Consider the following 22,613-nt stretch of genomic DNA (forward strand, 5'->3'; position numbering starts at 1 on the left):
ATTTTGAGGTCCCAAAATCAAGCATTAGGAAGCATGCAACTTCGTGTGACAAGGGTGTTTTTTTCTTCCATTATTATCTCGCAACTTTGATGACCAATTGAGTTCAAATTTTCACAGGTTTGTTATTTTGTGCATATGTTGAGATAAACCAAGTGAGAAGACTGGTCCTTGACAATTACCAAAGGTGTCCAGTGCCTTTAAGGTTTTGCATTTCCAATTGAAAATCTACTGACCACATAGTACTGGCTGTCGAGGCCGAGCGCTTTGGACATTCCAAAGTCACTGATCTTGGCAAACGTCTCATCTACAAGAAGGACGTTTCTGGCCGCGAGGTCTCGATGGACAAACTTCTGACTCTCTAGGTACTGCATTCCTTTAGCAACTTGAAGCATCAGTTCAAGAACATTGCGGATGCTCATGTTACTGGGTATAGAAAGAACATACAAAACACTTAAAGGTATTATACAGGCTATTAAGATCACTATTAATTTTAGTATAATAATTAATAATTTGGGGGCTAATCATCCTTACTTGCAGTGTTCGAGAAGCAGGCATGCAAGGGCGCCTTTGGCTGCCAGCCACATCAACCATTATGACCACGGAGCACAGCCAAGATCGAAAGTGTTTGATTTTTCCCGAGGGAGGAAAACCGGATGGTCTGGAAAACCCTCGTGGCACAGCAGAGAACCAACGCACAACTCAACTCACATATGGCCCTGGCCAGGAATGGAATCGGGTTCACCTTGGTGAGAGGCGGGCGCTTTACGCACACCAACCACGCCACCCAGTATGCAAGCTTACTGACTATTGAGTTTATATCAAAAACAAATTTACCCTTACACCATTGTGTATTTAAAGGGAAGGTACACGTTTGGTAATTACATGTACTCAAAACAAATATTAACTTAAAAACTGACTTGGTAACGAGCATTCTAGAGCTGTTTATAGTATAAGACATTGTGGGAAACAACTCCCTCTGAAGTAATGTAGTTTTTGCTGAAAGCACACAAATTCGTCCAACAAGGGTGTTTTTTTCTTTCATAATTTTCTCGCAACTTCGATGACCGATTGAGCCCAAATTTTCACAGGCTTGTTATTTTATGCACATGATGGGATTCACAAAGTGACAAGACTTGTCTTGGACAATTACCAAATGTGTACCTTCCCTTTAAGCACTGTATACTCTGTACTTTCCCCCGAGTTCTATAAACAAAATCCATGGGCAAATCACGTTGAGTATACAGTGCTTAATACACATCAGTGTAAAGACCCGGTCCCACTGCAGCGATAACGAGAACGATAACGATCATGACGCAAAGAGAACGCATTCTATTGGTTGAATCACTCCATGCAGAATGCGCACACGCTCATTCAACCAATAGAATGCGCTGCAGTGGGACCAGGCCTTAATGAATAAAAACCAAACTACATTCTTGATCCCCAATTGCAAAATATTATTAGAACCTTTTTTCTGAGAAATATTTCCCACTGAAATAAGTCATATTGGAGAAATCTGCAAAACAATAACCTTGCAAAACACAACAGATGATTTTACGAAAAAGTAAACAAAAGTTACGAAAATGTGTTTACAAGATGAAAATTGTGAAAAGATGTCCACTTTTTTGTCCGGATTCACACAATGGACTAAGCCCAAATATTCACAGATTTCATTATGGTTTATCACACACAAAATTGACACTGTCTGCAACTATTTGTTTAGCTCTACCAGTACTGTATACCCCTAAAGATCATTTACAATGTGCATAACTCATAATGCATAATCATTCAAAATGAAAATATTTGCCAAGCATTACACAACATTTAAAAAAATAATGCAGTTAAGCAAATACAGATACACAAAATTATGTCCATTTGTCTGTGTGCAACTAGTGTGTCCTTTTGGAAACAAAAAGCAGAGTCTAGTATTCCACCACGGCCAGGAAAATATGGAGCCCATAAGAAAAAATGCAGAAAATCAATGTTAGAGTGGATATTTCACATGCCCGGTTGATTGAACTACAACATCTGTGACTTACGTGTGTCTTTTCAGGTATTTATGAAGTGGGCCAAGCTCAGCAAGTTCAAGAACAAGCATCATCTCAAAACCTTCACAGATCCCTGGAGAATAAACAACAACAGAGGGCTTGAAACTAACACTGGACACCAGGGGTGCGTTTTCGCAGCAATAACTGTTACGGTCATTGGCCAGTGATTTACTAATGGCCAATTCAGCCCAAAACTCAGGCCAGTGATTTCAGGAAAGGGCCTGTGTACTCATGACCAGACAAGTCCGGCAGTCTTGTGGTTTTCTTTTTAAATCAAATAGGTATTGTCGTGTTTACCAAAAACATTAACGAAATATCTTCAAATGTTAACTTTGATCCTCACAAATATCTTTAAATTGGAGCAATGCAATAGTCGTGGGTTCAAATCCAACTCATGTGATTTGCATTAGGATTTTTGTTCACAGAACTTGGGGGAAAGTACCGAGTAAACAGTGACTACTCATTCGGTGTCAAAGTGACTACAAATTATATCCCTGATGCAATACTAACATCTATCAAATTGATGTGGGTACCCACTGCTAATACATAGAATTCAAACTGCCTTTAGCCACCGGGCTGGCTCGGTGGTCTAGTGTCATTAGAGCAGCTGCTCTAGCAATGCAAAGGTTGTGGGTTTGAATCCCAACAAAGTGATTTGCACATGAACTCTTTTCACAGAACCCGGGAAAATACTGAGTATACAATGCTTACTCAGCGGTGCAAGGGTAAAATTAAAACGAAAATAATAACATTGACATGTATGTAGTGTACCTATAAAGTGCTCTTACACTGGGTACCACAGCACTTTATACAAGAAAAAACTACAACAGCATTTTTCTCTAAAATACATAACATTTAAAGGAACACGTTGCCCTAGATCGGTCGAGTTGGTCTTTGAAAAGCGTTTGTAACCATTTGTTTATAAAATGCATATGATTAAAAATATATTTCAAAAATAGAATATAATGATCCACAAAAGTATCACTCGAAATTGCGTGGTTTTCCTTTTACCTCGTCGACAAACACGGTCGGCCATTTATGGGAGTCAAATTTTTGACTCCCATAAATGGCCGACCGTGTTAGTTCGCAAAGTAACAGGAAAACCACGCAATTTCGCGGCAAATATGTGTGGATCATGGTATTCTATTTTTGAAACATCTTTCTAACCATGCATTTTATAACAAATGGTTACAAACGCTTTTCAAAGACCAACTCGACCGATCCAAGGCAACGTGTTCCTTTAATTTCACATACATTGTGTAACATATCAACTTACCAATCATTCTGACAATATGCTGATGATCCAAGTCACCCATAATCTCTGCCTCTTTCACAATCTCAGGCTGAACTCAATCAAAACAAAAAGGACTGAATATAATACCGGTAATTTCTTTTACATCATGACAACCGAATCTTCGTTAGTGGCAAATTAGTTCAATGATGCAAATTATTTTTTAAAGATCATCTGAGTCTTTTCAACACAAGTGTGCGTAGACAAGAGAGAGTTGAGTTCAAATCCAAGCTGCCACCTTACTAAGCCAAAGTGAGAGCCCTACTCAACCCATCATTAAGACCCAATGCCAGTCATTCTCTTTTGGCCATTCTCACTTGGCCATAGTGAGCCTGGGCTCAGTGACAGCCCTATTCAACCCAGCATTGAAACTCATTGCTACTCATTCTCACTTGGCCATAGTGAGAGCTCCTACTCTCACTCACTCCCCTTGGGCTCAGTGACAGCCCTATAAAACCCAGCATTAAAACTCATTGCCACTCATTCTCACTTGGTCATAGTGAGAGCTCTACTCACTCACTCCCCTTGGGTTCAGTGACAGCCCTATTCAACCCAGCATTAAAACTCATTGCCACTCATTCTCACTTGGTCATAGTTAGAGCTCTACTCACTCACTCCCCTTGGGTTCAGTGACAGCCCTATTCAACCCAGCATTAAAACTCATTGCCACTCATTCTCACTTGGTCATAGTAAGAGCTCTACTCACTCACTCCCCTTGGGCTCAGTGACAGCCCTATTCAACCCAGCATTAAGACTCATTGCCACTCATTCTCACTTGGCCATAGTGAGAGCCCTACTCACTCACTCCACTTGGGCTCAGTGACAGCCCTATTCAACCCAGCATTAAAACTCATTGCCACTCATTCTCACTTGGTCATAGTGAGAGCCCTACTCTCACTCACTCCCCTTGGGCTCAGTGACAGCCCTATTCAACCCAGCATTAAAACTCATTGCCACTCATTCTCACTTGGTCATAGTGAGAGCTCTACTCACTCACTCCCCTTGGGCACAGTGACAGCCCTATTCAACCCAGCATTGAAACTCATTGCCACTCATTCTCACTTGGCCATAGTGAGAGCTCTACTCACTCACTCCCCTTGGGCACAGTGACAGCCCTATTCAACCCAGCATTGAAACTCATTGCCACTCATTCTCACTTGGCCATAGTTAGAGCTCTAGTCACTCACTCCCCTTGGGCTCAGTGACAGCCCTATTCAACCCAGCATTGAAACTCATTGCCACTCATTCTCACTTGGCCATAGTGAGAGCCCTACTCTCACTCACTCCCCTTGGGCTCAGTGACAGCCCTATTCAACCCAGCATTAAAACTCATTGCCACTCATTCTCACTTGGTCATAGTGAGAGCTCTACTCACTCACTCCCCTTGGGCACAGTGACAGCCCTATTCAACCCAGCATTGAAACTCATTGCCACTCATTCTCACTTGGCCATAGTTAGAGCTCTACTCACTCACTCCCCTTGGGCTCAGTGACAGCCCTATTCAACCCAGCATTGAAACTCATTGCCACTCATTCTCACTTGGCCATAGTGAGAGCCCTACTCACTCACTCCCCTTGGGCTCAGTGACAGCCCTATTAAACCCAGCATTAAAACTCATTGCCACTCATTCTCACTTGGTCATAGTGAGAGCTCTACTCACTCACTCCCCTTGGACACAGTGACAGCTCTATTCAACCCAGCATTAAGACTTAATGCCACTCATTCTCACTTAGCCATAGTGAGAGCCCTACTCTCACTCATTCCACTTGGGCACAGTGACAGCCCTATTCAACCCAGCATTAAGACTCATTGCCACTCATTCTCACTTGGTCATAGTGAGAGCTCTACTCACTCACTCCCCTTGGGCTCAGTGACAGCCCTATTAAACCCAGCATTAAAACTCATTGCCACTCATTCTCACTTGGTCATAGTGAGAGCCCTACTCTCACTCACTCCACTTGGGCACAGTGACAGCCCTATTCAACCCAGCATTAAGACTCGATTCATTGCTAGTCTTTCTCACCTTTGAATTTGGGATTCCACTTTCTGTCTTTAATGTCTTCACTGCAACAGGGATGTGAGTTCCATTCATGTTATAGCTTCCCTTTAAGACCGAACCAAAGTTCCCTTTACCTGAACACGATAAAAAAAAGGACCAGTTGAATGTTTGTGAACCGTCAATCTATCTGCTTGCATGGTTAAAGACCTGCTTGAACGAAAATGTTAAGTTGTGAACTTTGCTGAATTTCATTTAAAATGTTTCAATCAATAAAGAAAATCGTGTCATATGACTATATCAATAGATTTTAATTGTGTTAAAAAAACAATCATTTTGAATACCCTTATCCACTGCTTTTCTGAAAGGTTCGCGTAAAGCTCCGTTACGTAATCACTCACGTTACGTCATAGTTGGGAGCTGAGGTTGGGGTCTGATTTTTTAATCGATAATTACGAAAAATTCAGAAGTGAACACATATCAAACATACATTTAAATGGTGAACAAACGCATTATAAACATGTTAAAATAGCATTTCCAGAAAAAACATTCCACTCAAGTGGCTGTTTTTTAACTAAGCTTTCAATGTGGTCCATAAGACAACTGGTCTGGGGTGGACTTCACAAAGGTAATCCTAACTTAGGATCCTCCTAGGCAATGCTAAGAGATAGGACCAGTCCTAAGTTAGGATGAGTTACTGGTCCTAACTTAGGACCAGTCCTATCGCTTAGCATTGCCTAGGACTAGTCCTAAGTTAGGATTACCTTTGTGAAATCCACCCCAGGGCAAATATGGCAGTGGCACTTAAGACATTGGCCCAATTTCATAGTGATGCTTTCAAACACAAAAATTAAGCTCAGCAAAACAAAATTTATGCTAACCGGACTAAGGTTACCAGCCAAAATACCATTTCAAATTTTACAGTTTGTGACTGGTATCCTGCTCATTATTATTAAGCCCGGATTTTTTAAGCAGTACATTCTGCTTTAAATTTTATAGAGTGACTTAAAAGCCGCTTAATGAAATTGGGCTCTTACATGTATAGCAAGATACTTAACTTTAAAAAAAAATTATGCAAGTCGCCAGACACAAAAGGCCTGAAGGCCACTTCAAGGTGTGGGCTACAAAAACAAAATTTCAGAGGCCTTTGCCACCTACTCCTTGGCTGAAACAGGGTTACCCCTTTTACAGTTATATGAATGTAGGCTTGGATATCATCAGTCCGAAGCCTGGCCGGTAGAGCAGAAAGCACTACCTCCCCAATTTTACGTAGCAAGTGTCATGACCGGGATTCGAACCCACACTCTGCTCATCAAACACCAGAGCTCTTAACCGCTCCACAATGACACGCCTTCGGAAGGGACATTAAGCCCTTGTATTTGCATAGGTACTGCATGTAAAAGAACCTGGAACACATTTTTCTCATTACTGTATTTCCTTACCGATGGGGTCGCCTAGATAGAGATGCTTGATGTCAAGGAGCTTGGTGTTCTTCATCTTAGCAACGCGTCCATAGATCATCTCTCGGTCGTTTGGAATGCCGTACGTTTTATCGTCGAGCACAGGTGGTTGGGATGGAGTGGTGCCTGATGCCCGAAGAGGTGATGGATCATCTGGGAAAAGTCAATGAGAAAAACTTTGAAAATCCGAACTTAAAGGAACACGTTGCCTTGGATCGATCGAGTTGGTCTATAAAAAAGCGTTTGTAACCGTTTGTTATAAAATGCATATTATGGTTAGAAAGATGTCTTAAAAGTAGAATACAATGATCCACACAAACATGCCTCGAAATTGCACGGTTTTCATTTTACCTCGTCGACTTGCACGGTCGGCCATTTATAGGAGTCAAATTTTTGACTCCCAATAATGGCCGACCATGTTAGTTCACAATGTAAAAGGAAAATAACGCAATTTCGAGGCAAATTTGTGTGGATCATTGTATTCTCCTTTTAAAACATCTTTCCAATCATATGCATTTTATAACAAACGGTTACAAACGCTTTTTATAGACCAACTCGTCCGATCCAAGGCAACGTGTTCCTTTAACCACCGGTTCTTTTCAGAACCTACACTACTCAAAAGAGATATTCACATGGTGTTACCGCAAACCTCTCTTAGTTATACACTTCCACAATGCAATATTGAAAAGTCCAGAACAGCTCCAAGCTCCTCCTTTAAAATGTTTTTTTTTATTTATTTGATTGAGGTAATCAAGCAAGAATTGCAGTAACACCATCCAACCTTTTTTGTCAATAGCTTGGCTTTGATTTCTACTTTGCCTACTTTTACTGGTGTACTTTTCCTTAAAGGCAGTGGACACGTTTGGTAATTACTCAAAATAATGATTAGCATAAAACCTTACTTGGTGACGAGTAATGGGGAGAGGTTGATGGTATAAAACATTGTGAGAAATGGCTCCCTCTGAAGTGACATACATGTATTTTTTCGAGAAAGAAGTAATTTTCCACAAATTTGATTTTGAGACCTCAGATTTAGAACTTGAGGTCTCGAAATCAACCATCTAAATGCACACAACTTCTTGTGACAAGGGTGTTTTTTCTTTCATTATTATCTCACAACTTCTACGACCAATTGAGCTCAAACGTTCACAGGTTTGTTATTTTATGCATATGTTGAGATACACCAGTTGACAATAACCAATAGTGTCCAGTGTCTTTAACATATTTCTGTGTCATTTTTTTATGGCATTTTTACTGTTATGCACCCTCGAACAAGCTGGTCCCGGAGAGACCGCAATATAAAACTCAATAAATTATTATCATTATTAACTATTACCATGGTGATCTGGTTCTTCCCATTTGCCATTGACGATCTGTTCAATCATAGGTTTATGATGCATGGCTGTAGGCTTGTGTGGCATGTGTTGAGGTGGGTAGTGAGGGGGTGGAATGGGTGGTGAGGGCGTTAACAAGTTGGCTTCTCCTGCTGACTGGTGACCCTGCAACACAAACGCACAAACTGGGATTAATATAATAATAATAATAATAATTATTATAATAATAATAATAATAATAATAATAATAATAATAATAATAATAATAATAATAATAATAATAATAATAATAATAATAATAATAATAATAATAATAATAATAATAATAATAATAATAATAATAATAATAATAATAATAATAATAATAATAATAATAATAATAATAATAATAACATAGCTGTGCCAGGTGATACAAGGGTAGCTTCGAAGGAGATGGAAAAGATCGAGAAGTACCAGGACCTGGCCAGGGAACTTCGTAAGATTTGGCAGGTAAAGGTAAAAGTAGTCCCCGTGGTGGTTGGAGCACTTGGCACCATTTCCAAAGCACTGGGGAAACATCTAGATGAAATAGGGACAAATGTGAGGGTAGATCTGTTACAGAAGGCAGCGCTTTTGGGAACAGCGAGGATCCTGAGAAAGACCCTTGAGATCTAAGGCTACGGGACGTAGCCCGACTCGAGGAGTTACCGGCACAAAGGAAAATGAGATCTTTCTTTTGCATGCTGTGATAAAATGAAATAATAATAATAATAATAATAATAATAATAATAATAATAATAATAATAATAATAATAATAATAATAATAATAATAATAATAATAATTAAAACTTATAAAGTGCCATCTATCTAAGACTAAACTTATACCGAGGCGAATAAAACAAACAAAGAGAGTAACAAAACAAAAACAAAAATACAAATTACGAAGCTTGGAAAGAAATAAGGGTACATTGAATAAAAATGTTGAATTACATAAACGTGTTGGCAAAAATAAATGGTTAAAAACAGACAGAAAGTCAATCATAAGAAATTTTGAATAGGTGGGTTTTAAGCAGAGTTTTGAAAATGTCCAGAGACGTTGTAGCTCAGATATGTAAAGGAAGAGAGTTCCAGATTGTGGGTGCGGGTACAGAAAAAGCACGAACGCCGTTGGAAGTGTTTGTTTTAGGGACATTTAAATAAAGTTGGTTTGTAGAGCGAAGATTGCGAGTAGGTGTTTATGGTGAGAGAATTTCTTTGAGATATGGAGGAGCCCTTCCATTCATAGCTATTATACCATCATCATCATAGTGACGTCCGTGCGCGTACAGGGCACACCATTGCTATTATACCATCATCATCATAGTGACGTCCGTGCCCGTACAGGGCACACCATTGCTTTTATACCATCATCATCATAGTGACGTCCGTGCGCGTACAGGGCACACCATTGCTATTATACCATCATCATCATAGTGACGTCCGTGCGCGTACAGGGCACACCATTGCTATTATACATGTACCATCATCATCATAGTGACGTCCGTGCGCGTACAGGGCACACCATTGCTATTATACCATCATCATCATAGTGACGTCCGTGCGCGTACAGGGCACACCATTGCTATTATACCATCATCATCATAGTGACGTCCGTGCGCGTACAGGGCACACCATTGCTATTATACCATCATCATCATAGTGACGTCCGTGCGCGTACAGGGCACACCATTGCTATTATACCATCATCATCATAGTGACTTCCGTGCGCGTATAGGGCACACCATTGCTATTATACCAGCATCATCATAGTGACGTCCGTGCGCGTACAGGGCACACCATTGCTATTATACCATCATCATCATAGTGACGTCCGTGCGCGTACAGGGCACACCATTGCTATTATACCAGCATCATCATAGTGACGTCCGTGCGCGTACAGGGCACACCATTGCTATTATACCATCATCATCATAGTGACGTCTGTGCGCGTACAGGGCACACCATTGCTATTATACCATCATCATCATAGTGACGTCCGTGCGCGTATAGGGCACACCATTGCTATTATACCATCATCATCATAGTGACGTCCGTGCGCGTACAGGGCACACCATTGCTATTATACCATCATCATCATAGTGACGTCCGTGCGCGTATAGGGCACACCATTGCTATTATACCATCATCATCATAGTGACGTCCGTGCGCGTACAGGGCACACCATTGCTATTATACCATCATCATCATAGTGACGTCCGTGCGCGTACAGGGCACACCATTGCTATTATACCATCATCATCATAGTGACGTCCGTGCGCGTATAGGGCACACCATTGCTATTATACCATCATCATCATAGTGACGTCCGTGCGCGTACAGGGCACACCATTGCTATTATACCATCATCATCATAGTGACGTCCGTGCGCGTACAGGGCACACCATTGCTATTATACCATCATCATCATAGTGACGTCCGTGCGCGTACAGGGCACACCATTGCTATTATACCATCATCATCATAGTGACATCCGTGCGCATACAGGGCACACCATTGCTATTATACCATCATCATCATAGTGACGTCCGTGCGCGTACAGGGCACACCATTGCTCAGTGGCTACATTTTGTTTGTTTTGTAAATTGTTCCTCTCCATTATTGGGCATGTTTCGTGGCTTGATGAAATTGCTTTATTCCAATACCAACCATCCCCAGGTTCGAATCCCGGTTGTGAAACTTGTGTCTTTGAGCAAGATACTTTACTATGATTGCCTCTCTTCACCCAGCATGCCCAGGGTTATAAATGGGTACCTGCGAGGGTAGAGGTTGATATTGTGAATGAAAAAGCCTTTGGAGCACTGTAAAACGGTAGCCCAGGTTGTTTATTCCCCATGGAGCTGAGAAAGAATAAAGGGATGCTATTGGCCCAATAACCAGGGGACTAATGTAAAGCGCATTGAGACGGTTATTGTGAAATGAACTATATACGAATTTGTTATTATTATTACTATTATTATTATGTGAGAGTTGCTGATGGCAGGTGCGCCAAAGTGCTCCACCTCTACGATAGGGTTATGTAGGTTTTGTAAGTTGCCTTGTGTGACAATGCCCTATGAACCATAACAGAAAGAAGTTTTAGATGTAGGAGGATCCCTAGAGGGAAAAAAACAATGCGATCGGTAAGGACTGAAAACCCAATCTGCATGCAAGGGTCTGGTCCGAGTTAAGATTCAAACCAAAGTGCCCATAGGTGAAAGACAGGGAAAGAAATACTGTTTGTAGGGACTACAACAGAAAGAAGTAAACAAAGACAATAAAGTCCTAATGAAGGTCAACGAGGCTTACCCTCCTTCCTTGGGGTGGGGCTGGTGGTTCTCTGACTGGCATCTTGGGCTCATCATCAGAAGACTTAGCTCGCTGAAAGTGTGTTGTTGGAGTTATAGGGGGACCCGCTGTCAAGACAAAACAATTTGGAAACTACTATTGCTGTCATGAAGTTTCTTTTACAAAGACAATAGGTGCTTCTCCTTTCATTTGCGGTTTATCAATCAGACACCTTGAATGAATTCTTACAGGAATACATTTAAGTGTTATTAAGGGAATACAAAGTGGGGATGGGGTCTTTAATAAGGGAGTCAATGTGTGGTGAATAGGTTTTCAACTAGTGGTTTAATCACAACGAGGCCTGGTTCTTGATAATTTACCTCGACTTCGTCTCGGTAAAATTATCAAGAACCAGGCCTGGACGGGTTTAAACCACTAGTTGAAAACCGATTCAACACACTTTGATTCCCATTCATAAATACCTTTTTGGTTAAAAGGCGTAATAAAGTAAGAAACTCTGTAAAACTTATCCGTTTCCGAGTGCTTGAGCTCTGTATATTTCCACCTCCATGGTATGTTCAGTATACATGTTGAATGTACATGTACGATGTCCGTACGTGTGTGTTTTCCGGTTTCGTTCGTGCGCATGCGCGTACAGTCTTGGTGCATATTTGCTGGTTTTCCTTTCACATACAGCAAGGCCAACTCACCGATAGCGCCTGCATCGCCCGTAACAAGAAACGCCTTGCATCAAGACTAGCGCGGGCCACTGGTTATAAACACTGGTCATTATCAACAGTTTAAACACTCCCACGTGACGCACTCTCCACCAATAGGAATAGCGAAACTGTCTGAGGTATTTATGAATGGCTCTTTATACAACCAGCTAGACGTTTGTCAAAGTTTTAAAACTTTGTTTCACACGAAGCCAATATCCTTTCATTCTAACTCATAACAATCTTTGTGTTAAACAGCATAAAAATAAAGGAAAACCTGTAATTGAAATTTTATTTTAGTGAACACTTACAATCCCTATGCCTGCGACGGTTATCGGCTGGTAGAGGCAAATGGTAAGGACCATTACTCTTGCTGAAGAGTTCATTCATGTACCATCATGTAGCACTGCAGCACTCATTTTTAGGTATGAAGATCACCAATGCAAATAACAGAGTATGATAGCGTGACCAATGAATCATTTACTTGCTGTATTGACATAAAATCTTAGAGAATTATAAAGATAAGGAATTTGGGGGTCATTCATTCCTGTAAAATTGCCTTAGTCACAAAGGGATTTTCCCTAATCATTCTTACCTGAATGTCTTCTCTTCTGTGGGTCTATGCAGGGGACTGTCAAACAGCATAACAAGCCATCCTTCTTCAGCATGTAGTGATCAACCATCTGTTAGTCAATAATCCACATTAAATATCATGTTATTTTGGCTAGATGGAACCCCACTTTGACACCGCTTGCGTTGCGGGGATGGAAGATCAAAACTCGGCTGGATCGGTGGGATCACCAGGTGGAGTGGCCTCAGCATGGCTGAGCTAACTGTGGCGACCCTACAGCAATGCAAAATCACCCTTGCACCAGCCACACAACTCAGGAGAAGTGGACTGTCAACAGCTTGCTTGGGGTGCCAGTCAGAATCCATTCAACCTATAACTGCCCAGGGATGTGATAGACAGTTGAAAAAAAAAAACTGAACTGTGAGCACGAAGCGTTAAAGCTTGCGAGCGCGAAGCATCAAAGCTTGCGATTGTGAAAATTCCAAGTGCAATGCCAGCTTACAAATCTTTGGTTTTAAAAGCCCAACTCTGCAATCTGGTTTTATCTTTATTTTCTTATGAATTGGATCTTAGTTATAAAATCGTCTTTTAATTTTTTATTTTTTTTTTTATTTTTGCTGGGTGGGGTCTAAAAATAAAAAATAAAGGGATTTCCAGGTAAAAACAGAGTAATCACATCCTTGAACTGCCATATACATCATAGCTAGGGATCATACCCGAGTTAATGAACCAGGGAAACAGCAGCAGAGGAATCGCCTTGCAGGGATGCAACTTTTATTACAAATGTCAAGCAACAAAACACTGACTTAACAGTTTCTTTAGTGGTTTGTTACTTATCCCAGCAACATGCTCCTTGTTCCCCGGTCTCGTCTAGCCAGCTACAGGGGACAGGGACAGGGTTTTTTCAATTACAGCACCCAGGCTCTGGAATTCACTCCCTGAAAATCCTCAGGGATGTATGGATGTACATACTGTACATCTCCATTTTTCAGCAGCAACTAAAGACACACCTGTTCACACTTGCTTCCCCTACCACTTGAGAATTCCCGCTTTTCCATCTTTACCAGCGCCTTTGAATGGTTTTCAACCAGATTTAGTGCGCCTTTATAGATGCTGTGTAATTATTATTATTATTATTATTAAATATTTACCTGCAAGAGACTGTCAAATTTGGGTCCATCCTTTATTGAGAGCTGTCCAGTGCAGTCTTTGTCAATCTTGTAATGGTAGACGGAGTTGTTGTAGCACACAGACAGAGCAAAGCTACCTGGGTCTGTCCTCTCTCTAGCCCTGTAAAGAAAACCACAAAAACTTCAAAATGACCTACATGTATTGCTTTTTATTAATAATTGAATGCAATAGACCCCCTTGCCTTCTGCGGCACTGCCGATGTCAAACAACGTTCTCTCAAACGCGTGTACATGTACATGCCACTACGACTATCAACCAATGGGGGCGCTGTTTTAGCTCTTAATAGACCTTTTCGCAAATACCAGCGCGCAAGCGCAAATGAGGTGCATTGTGGGATAGCTATGGATCAAATTTGATCACCAGCTACGTGTAGATCACAATGCACCTAATTCCTAGCTTTACACGCGCACCCAAGTATTTGCGAAAAGGTCTACAGTATGTCATACGCAAGGGGTTTATATTACATACAAATCCCATCTAATGAGGGTGCTCCCGACGTCATGCTAGTAGTCGATTATACTGGTCCCTTGTCCTTTAATGAATCACAAGGATAAGGACAAGCATTGGTTTTACAGAACCAGCGATATCATTGGATATAATGCATCTATGGACCGATCCGGCCTATCAATCAAACTGTGCGCGTTCACCCATTTGACCAATCACAGCAATGATTGTGGTTGGACAAACTCGGTCATGCATGCGCGTATATTTGGCACGCGCGGCAGAATCGTGCAGAATGGCATTGGGAGTGTTCGTACACTTGTCTTGCTCACGTGCGCGGTGGGCGGAGCTTAGTGGAAAGCCGGAACGGTCCATTACAGTGTATGTACACGTACCCATACAATTTTTAGACTCAAAATGAATGACCGTCAAGACCAATCTCTGGCAGAATTCACAAGTGACATCAAATGTTAAGGCTAGGAGTCCATAACATCTGACTCTCATCCAATGAGGGCGCTGTTTGGACTCCTGAGTGTCTTATAAATGCAAGGGATCCACAGCACAAAAATAATTTTGAGCATGGATTGTGTTTAATTATAAATAACTTGAGAAATACATGCAGTACACATGTCTGCACCACTTTTTCCCAAAACTACAGTACATTGTACATGTACATGTATATTCCATAAATGTAATTTTGGACTCCTGAGTGTCTTATAAATGCAAGGGATCCACAGCACAAAAATAATTTTGAGCATGGATTGTGTTTAATTATAAATAACTTGAGAAATACATGCAGTACACATGTCTGCACCACTTTTCCCAAAACTACAGTACATTGTACATGTACATGTATATTCCATAAATGTAATAAATAAACTGATGAAACAAGTTAGCAAGAAAATCTATGCAAGGAACAAAACAAATAAATGTGTTATAAATATTTTATTGATCATTTAGGCAAAATTAAACACTGCACTAATGTGTACGTGCCACAGGAGTAACAAATGATGACTGGAATGCAAACAGGGGATGTTTTCATAACATGGTCAAACAGACGCTAGTGCACTTCCCTTTATAGGGTCTCTGCGGTCCCCCGTTTTGTAATAAACAGGGAAATGACAACTTCCTGGTGACAGAATTATAGCTACATTGTAGTTGTACTAATTTAGTTGTCCCATCTTGGCAGTGCATCAAATCTATACCACCGGATTACCGAGCCAAACAGTTAACATAGTACATGTAGTAAGGCCTATTGTTTATATTAGTATTTGTGGATACTAAAAATAGTGAAATTGTAAGTGTTGGTTAAAAATAGTATTATCAAATGAGATACATACATAATGTACAGTCAAACTTAAAGACAAATTTTTAAATTTATAAGTGTGCAAAACAGCAGTAACTTTCAAATAACAATTGATTTAATTTTGAATCTGACTGATTATGAAGTTGTTATCACACACAGTGTACACAGTGCATGAAGGATTTTCCCTTGTAACTACTAAATGTTTAAACTGCTACACAAAAATCAGGATATGCTACTGTACACATGTGTTCTCAAAATTGGCATTCAGTTTGCAAAATAAGTTCAGTCTAAAAGTTTGGCTATGCGAAATTGTTCCCTGCACAGGCTATACTCAATAGATACTGCTACTTTGATGTCACACAGTGTAGAATCGGCGACCATTTAAGGACAATTTCTTGAGCACAAAAAACATGTGTCTATGTGCAAATGCAGCATGCAACAAACAGCAGTTTTATCAAAATTCCTTGCATCATTGGTCGATATAATAAACCACTGGGCTGCTAGTGCGCTTTGCAAAATGAAAATGACCTTGTACTTAAAGGCAGTGGACACTATTGGTAATTACTCAAAATAATTATAAGCATAAAACCTTTCTTGGTGACGAGTAATGGGGAGAGGTTGATTGTATAAAACATTGTGAGAAACAGCTCCCTCTGAAGTGCCATAGTTTTCGAGAAAGAAGTAATTTTCCACGAATTTAATTTCGAGACCTCAGATTTAGAACTTGAGGTCTTGAAATCAAACATCTAAACGCACACAACTTCGTGTGACAAGGGTGTTTTTTTTCTTTCATTATTATCTCGCAACTTCGATGACCAATTGAGTTCAAATTTTCACAGGTTGGTTATTTTATGCATATGTTGAGATACACACACTGACACACAGGCTTTGACAATTACCAACAGTGTCCACTGCCTTTAAAAATGAATTTCCAGCCTGTAGAGGATGTGAATGAATCTATTCCACCCCAAACCATTGATGTCATTTCCCTTTGAAAAGTCTCCCTATGTACTGCAAAAAGTGGTAGTAATATGGGTAGATTGTATGGCTACAAGTTTTCGGGAAAAAAGAGCCTAGGCTATGGATGATAACACAACATAAGCAAGCGTGTTTATTTAAAATAGTTCAGCTTATTAAAGGCAGTGGACACTATTGGTAATTATATCCATGGAGCTATGACTTTTTATAGCTCCATGATGTATTTTAGCATATGTATGCATAATATTACAAACCTTTGAAAATTTGGTCGTCAAAGTTACATGTAACTATGAAAGATAAAACACCCTTGTTACACGAAGTTGTGTACTTTCAGATGCTTGATTTCGAGACCTCAAATGCTAAATCTGAGGTCTCAAAATCAAAGTCGTGGAAAACTACTTCTTTCTCGAAAACCGCTCCACTTCAGAGGGAGCCATTTCTCACATGACACAATGATTTATAAATACTCCCAACCTCTCCCCATTACTCGTTACTAAGTAAGGTTTTATGCTAATAATTATTTTGAGTAATTACCAATAGTGTCCACTGCCTTTAAGCAAATTATTTTCCTTCGGGCGTGTGTTTTTAAACAATCATGGACTGGCATAATTTTTTCACTAGTGCAGGACTACAGTACACATGCGTACACATACTGCCCTCCAGCATGTGAATGACCAGACGAGGATTCTATTTCCCTCACTGCCTCCGGCTATAGAAATAGGATCCTCTTCTGGTCACTCACATGCCCTGAGGGTGTATAGATAGACATGCACTAGCCATACTTCATTGCCAGTCCACACTTAGTTAATTTTATGCTTAAAAATAAAAAACTATTTCAAAAGGTGGTAGGCCTAGTGTTTTTGAGAGATCACCGACAATCTGCCGAGCGGTAATAAGCTGATCCATAAAGCTCCGCCCACGGCGCACATGTGAGCAAGAACACATGAGCCTCTCTAATGCCATTTTGCACATCTCTTCTACGTGCGCCTTATTTTGTCGGACCTTTGATTGCACAATATAGGTTGTGATTGGTCAAGACGCAATGAGGTGGAGCTTAATGGATTGGTCTATTATCTGTGCAGGATGAATAATCTGCAGTTTGAACACACACTCTGAGAAACAATTCTCAGTGTGTGTTTCTCAAATTGAAATATGTTTCTGAAATGTTTTTGAATCCCTCCCTCTAAAACCACATTCATATGAAGGGAATTTTGTTTTCTCTCAAAATGTTAAACACATACCTACATGTAATCAACAGCTGTGCAGCGCTTCTAATTTAAAAGTAAGCTTTTATGTTCATTCGGTTTTTGGATAACATGTAATTAGCAAAAGCATACCCTCCCTTTAAGTTGTTATGGGTCATCTATAACAGATCATTCAGATGACACTGTGAGTACCTTTGTATCTGATGATTTGGAATTTATGACATTTTCAAAAAATTCTTTAATTATTTAAAACACTTACAGAAATTTGCCCTCTTGCAATCCTGAGGTGACAATTCGTTGTTCTGCCTCCATTCGCGTAAGCGGACCATGAAACCAGGGTCTCTCTTGGTGAAGAATACTCTTGAGTAATCTCTCAAACTGGGATCTGTGGGATGTCATGGCCTTCTCAATAGTCACTTTCTGGAAAGGTGAAAAACACATTGTTAAAGACACTGGACACTATTTGTAATGTCAAAGACCAATCTTCTCACTTGGTGTATCTCAACACTATTTATGCATAAAACAATAAACCTGTGAAAATTTGAGCTCAATTGGTCATCAAAGTTGCGAGATAACTAAGAAAGAAAAAAACGCCCTTGTCACACAAAGTTGTGTGCTTTCAGATGCTTGATTTCGAGACCTCAAATTCTAATGCTGAGAGGTCTTGAAATCAAATTTGTGGAAAATTACTTCTTTCTCGATAACTACTTCACTTCAGAGGGAGCCGTTTCTCACAATGTTTTGTACTATCAACCTCTCCACATTGCTACCAAGTAAGGTTTTATGCTAATAATAATTATTTTGAGTAATTAGCAATAGTGTCACTGTCCACTGCCTTTAATAATCTCAAGAGAAAAGTTAAATTTCTGAGAATAACACACCAAGAGAAAGGTTCAATTTTCACTCAATTAAAACTTCTTGGTGATAATAAGTCGATGATAAACTGAAAACATTTGTCCCTTTTTTTGGGGGGGGGGAACAAATTTTATTTTTATTTACATGTACCAAGTCAGTTTCCCTTATGGTTTTTGGTTTGGTTTTGAACAGAAAATGTTGCAACCAGACCCATGCCAAGACCACTTCCAAGATTGTATCTTAAACTGGGCATGATCCCAAGTTTACCTTCTGACTTTCTGTTAGGTCCCTCATGAAATATTTTTTTTCTATACATGCCACAAATTTCATAAATCATATTTTAAAACTATAATTGACCCCAAAGCATTTTATGTTCTTGTGTGACAGTGTGTTCGGTCACCTTCCAAATCAACTGATGGAAGAATTACACACACTGTTTCTGTCAACACTAAGAGCTTTAATGGGAGACACGTCTGACCTCCAATCGAAACACCTTGTTTAGACTTGGCCACAGTACAAGTTGTAAAGCGAGAATTTTTCACAAACAAACAACTTCTGCCTAGAATGTGGCTGGCCATATAAATGTCCATGATAAACAAACAGCGCCTTTTGGGATATATGGCGCTTTATAAATGCTTTTATTATTATATTATTATTAAACAAATGTAGGGACTGGGGGATGCATCATACTCTGTGCACAATATGCTCTATCAAATCTAAAAAGAATTGTGTGAAATTACAATCAGTTGAATTAAGCAGCTTTTGTGTCACACCCATCCCCATGTCACAAAGCTGTCCCGTCACTTGAAAAAAAGCGATGCTAAAAATTCATGTCTAATAATCTAATTTCATGCTATTAAAAGCAGGTTTATCAGGCCGGGAATTTCTTCTTTGAAGTTGAAAGGGCAAGGCCATTTTCATTTTGCAAAGGGCACTTCCATTTGAAAAATCTTATAAGCCAATTAATGAGAAACTTTTTAAGGGCATCAAGGCCAAGACCAGGGGCAACGGAGGCCAAGGCCTTCCTTGGCCAGCGTATAATTCCAGGCCTACATTGTAAGTTTATTCACAAACAAATTTAGCCCATACATATTGTTCAAAGCCACCTGCAGTCCTTGTTTTGCTTATTGTGCTTTAAATAGACCCTGGTAAATGTTTACTGACATAGACAACTATAAATTTCACTGTGTGTAAACATGACATTTCCACTTGAGTGATGATCTTTGACAGCCTAGATGCAATAGACCATTTAACTTGTGACATCACATGTTTACAAATGAGCCACAGAGCCTGGACTTCATGTAGCTGTAGGCACCATTTGTCATATATATCAAAATGGAACAGAACCAGCAAACATTAAACAATCAATTTAAAGGCAGTGGACACTATTGGTAATTACTCAAAATAATTATTAGCATAAAAACTTAATAAGCCTTTTTGAGGTATGGCGGACGTGATACGCGCGCGTCACACGCAGCAACTGATGCCACGCTCACCATGTTTGTGGTCATTAGGTTTGCGTGTAAACGCCGCGTCGCCTAAAATGTGCACTTCACAGAATAACACATGTTCTATTTCTAGTGGTCAATATGCACAAATTTACCCAAACCTTATAGTGTTGCAGCATTGTATCCGCAATACCTCAAAAAGGCTTATTAGTGATGAGTAATGGGGAGAAGTTGATAGTATAAAACATTGTGAGAAACGGCTCCCTCTGAAGTGACGTAGTTTTCGAGAAAGAAGTAATTTTCCACGAATTTGATTTCGAAACCTCAAAAATTTAGAATTTGAGGTCTCGAAATCAAACATCTAAAAGCACACAACTTCGTGTAAACAGTTTTTGGGTGTTTTTTCCTTTCATTATTTATTATCTCACAACTTCGATGACCAATTGAGCTCAAATTTTCGACAACCAATTGAGCTCAAATTTTCACATTTTAGCATGATGAAACACATCAAGTGAGAAGACTGGTCTTTGACAATTACCAATAGTGTCCAGTGTCTATATGATGATTTGTAGACATTTTGTATGAAGAAAGACACCCCACATGCCACACGACTAACTGAACACTCAACCATCAGAACACACTCATCTGCTCACAACCGAACTTTCACCAATGTTGCTCCCCAAATGTGGAACAACCTCCCAGTAGCCATTACAAATGTAACTCTTTTCCAATTTTCAAGAAAATCCATTAGTTTGCTCACTTGATAGTGATCTTGTCTAAAAGGTGCTTTATACATACAGTAGCTCTCTTTTATGTTTAACTGTTAAACTTAAGACACAAAATGTCACATTTCCAAAATGCAACCAGTGCAGTCTCACCATGGTCTCACCTGCTAGGAAAGCTCAATGTTTTTTGTAAACAAGTGTTACACATAATAGTCCACACTGTGCACCATGACACAGCCTTTTCAAAGGACCCCCTGTACAGTCAGGCACACAAGACAGTGCTGCATCTGGGTGTTTTTTAGTATAAAATGTACAGCATGTCAAAAATCAAACACTATAGACATGTTCATGAATGATAAGTTCCATGTGGCATGGTGTGTCATGGCTGAGAGTTGTTTAGAGCACCTAACTCACGCTCTGGTGTTACTGATGTGCAGAGTGTGGTTCGTGTCCCGGTCGTGTTACTTGCATCCTTATGAGCAAGATACACTTTACCAAACCAGATGGGACATTGTTGCTGTACTTAAAGTTTGTGATGCACAAACAAACAACCCAGAACACCCGTGGAAGGGAGGGCGCATACTAGGGGTGAACTCTGGTTTTTGTGATTCACAAAATAGCCTTCCCCAGACTTGTGAGCTACAAATGTACAGTGATTAAAGGAACACGTTGCCTTGGATCAATCGAGTTGGTCTTTGAAAAGCGTTTGTAACCGTTTGTTATAAAATGCATAGTTTTTTTTAGAAAGATGTTGTAATTTAAGTAGAATACAATGATCTACACACCTATGCCTCGAAATTGTGTGTTTTTCCTTTTACTTTGCGAACTAACCCGGTCGGCCATTTATGGGAGTCAAAAATTTTACTACCACAAATGGCCGACCAAGTTAGTCAACGATGTAAAATGAAAACCATGCATTTTCGAGGCGTATTGATGTGAATCATTGTATTCTACTTTTACATCATCTTTCTACCCATGCATTTTATAACAAACAGTTACAAACGCTTTTTATAGACCAACTCGTCCGATCCAAGGCAACGTGTCCCTTTAAAGTTCACTTATGATGAGTGTATGAACAGCTCTACTTCTTTCCTTGTTCATGTTTTATCCTACTGTATGGTACCCAATTACTTTCCAATTGAGTTTACAACTGACACCTGAGCCAATGAGGAACCAGTAGCCAACATACATTATAAACACACACACTATGGACGTGTAGCACGTAGGCCTATACTTGTAATCACAGGAACTGAAACAAATTTCATTGAATTTTCATTTTCCTTGCATCATTCTCCTTCCGTTTATAAGCTTTGGCTTCCTTCGTAATGCCTCCACGTATTAGTTTTATGTATCAATTGTTTTGTTTTTTTCTAAAGTGATTATCCTTGGTGGAAATAAATGTTGATGAATGAATGAATGAATGAATGTATGGGTTTGAGGCATTGCATGGTGAGGTATCAATGTTTTTGGTTTGCATTTTATAACATCATGTAATTTCTATCCAGCAAGTGTAAATAGGCCTACTCAACGTTACCGCAAACCAAAATACATTAGGGCTTATGTATCAATCACTCTTCTTATCATCCAAGGAATCTTGTAGCAAATAAATGTTATAATCACAGAAAATGACACCAACAAAAATGACACTGAATTTTTGATTGTCATTGTGTAAATTTTCTTCTTATAGAACTGAACAGACACCATCGCAGTAAACATGGGTGCGTTCGTTTAGCTTCCCTGGGTCGGC

General features: G+C 39.8%; 1 protein-coding gene across 1 annotated transcript in view; it reads right to left on the bottom strand.

The window, feature by feature from the left end:
• LOC117297882 (tyrosine-protein kinase SYK-like) overlaps positions 1-22,613 on the bottom strand; it is a 41,870-nt gene that overhangs the window by 10,652 nt on the left and 8,605 nt on the right. Inside the window, exons 3-12 of the mRNA XM_033781056.1 lie at positions 18,098-18,258; positions 13,869-14,007; positions 12,742-12,829; positions 11,452-11,558; positions 8,129-8,291; positions 6,775-6,945; positions 5,360-5,469; positions 3,322-3,388; positions 2,037-2,118; positions 234-423 (exon numbers count right to left, since the gene is read on the bottom strand). Coding sequence (XP_033636947.1) covers positions 234-423; positions 2,037-2,118; positions 3,322-3,388; positions 5,360-5,469; positions 6,775-6,945; positions 8,129-8,291; positions 11,452-11,558; positions 12,742-12,829; positions 13,869-14,007; positions 18,098-18,258 — 1,278 coding nt within the window. The remainder of the gene's footprint in view (positions 1-233; positions 424-2,036; positions 2,119-3,321; positions 3,389-5,359; positions 5,470-6,774; positions 6,946-8,128; positions 8,292-11,451; positions 11,559-12,741; positions 12,830-13,868; positions 14,008-18,097; positions 18,259-22,613) is intronic.

The sequence above is a fragment of the Asterias rubens genome, chromosome 12, assembly GCF_902459465.1.
Source record: "Asterias rubens chromosome 12, eAstRub1.3, whole genome shotgun sequence".
In the NCBI taxonomy this organism is placed as follows: Eukaryota; Metazoa; Echinodermata; class Asteroidea; order Forcipulatida; family Asteriidae; genus Asterias; species Asterias rubens.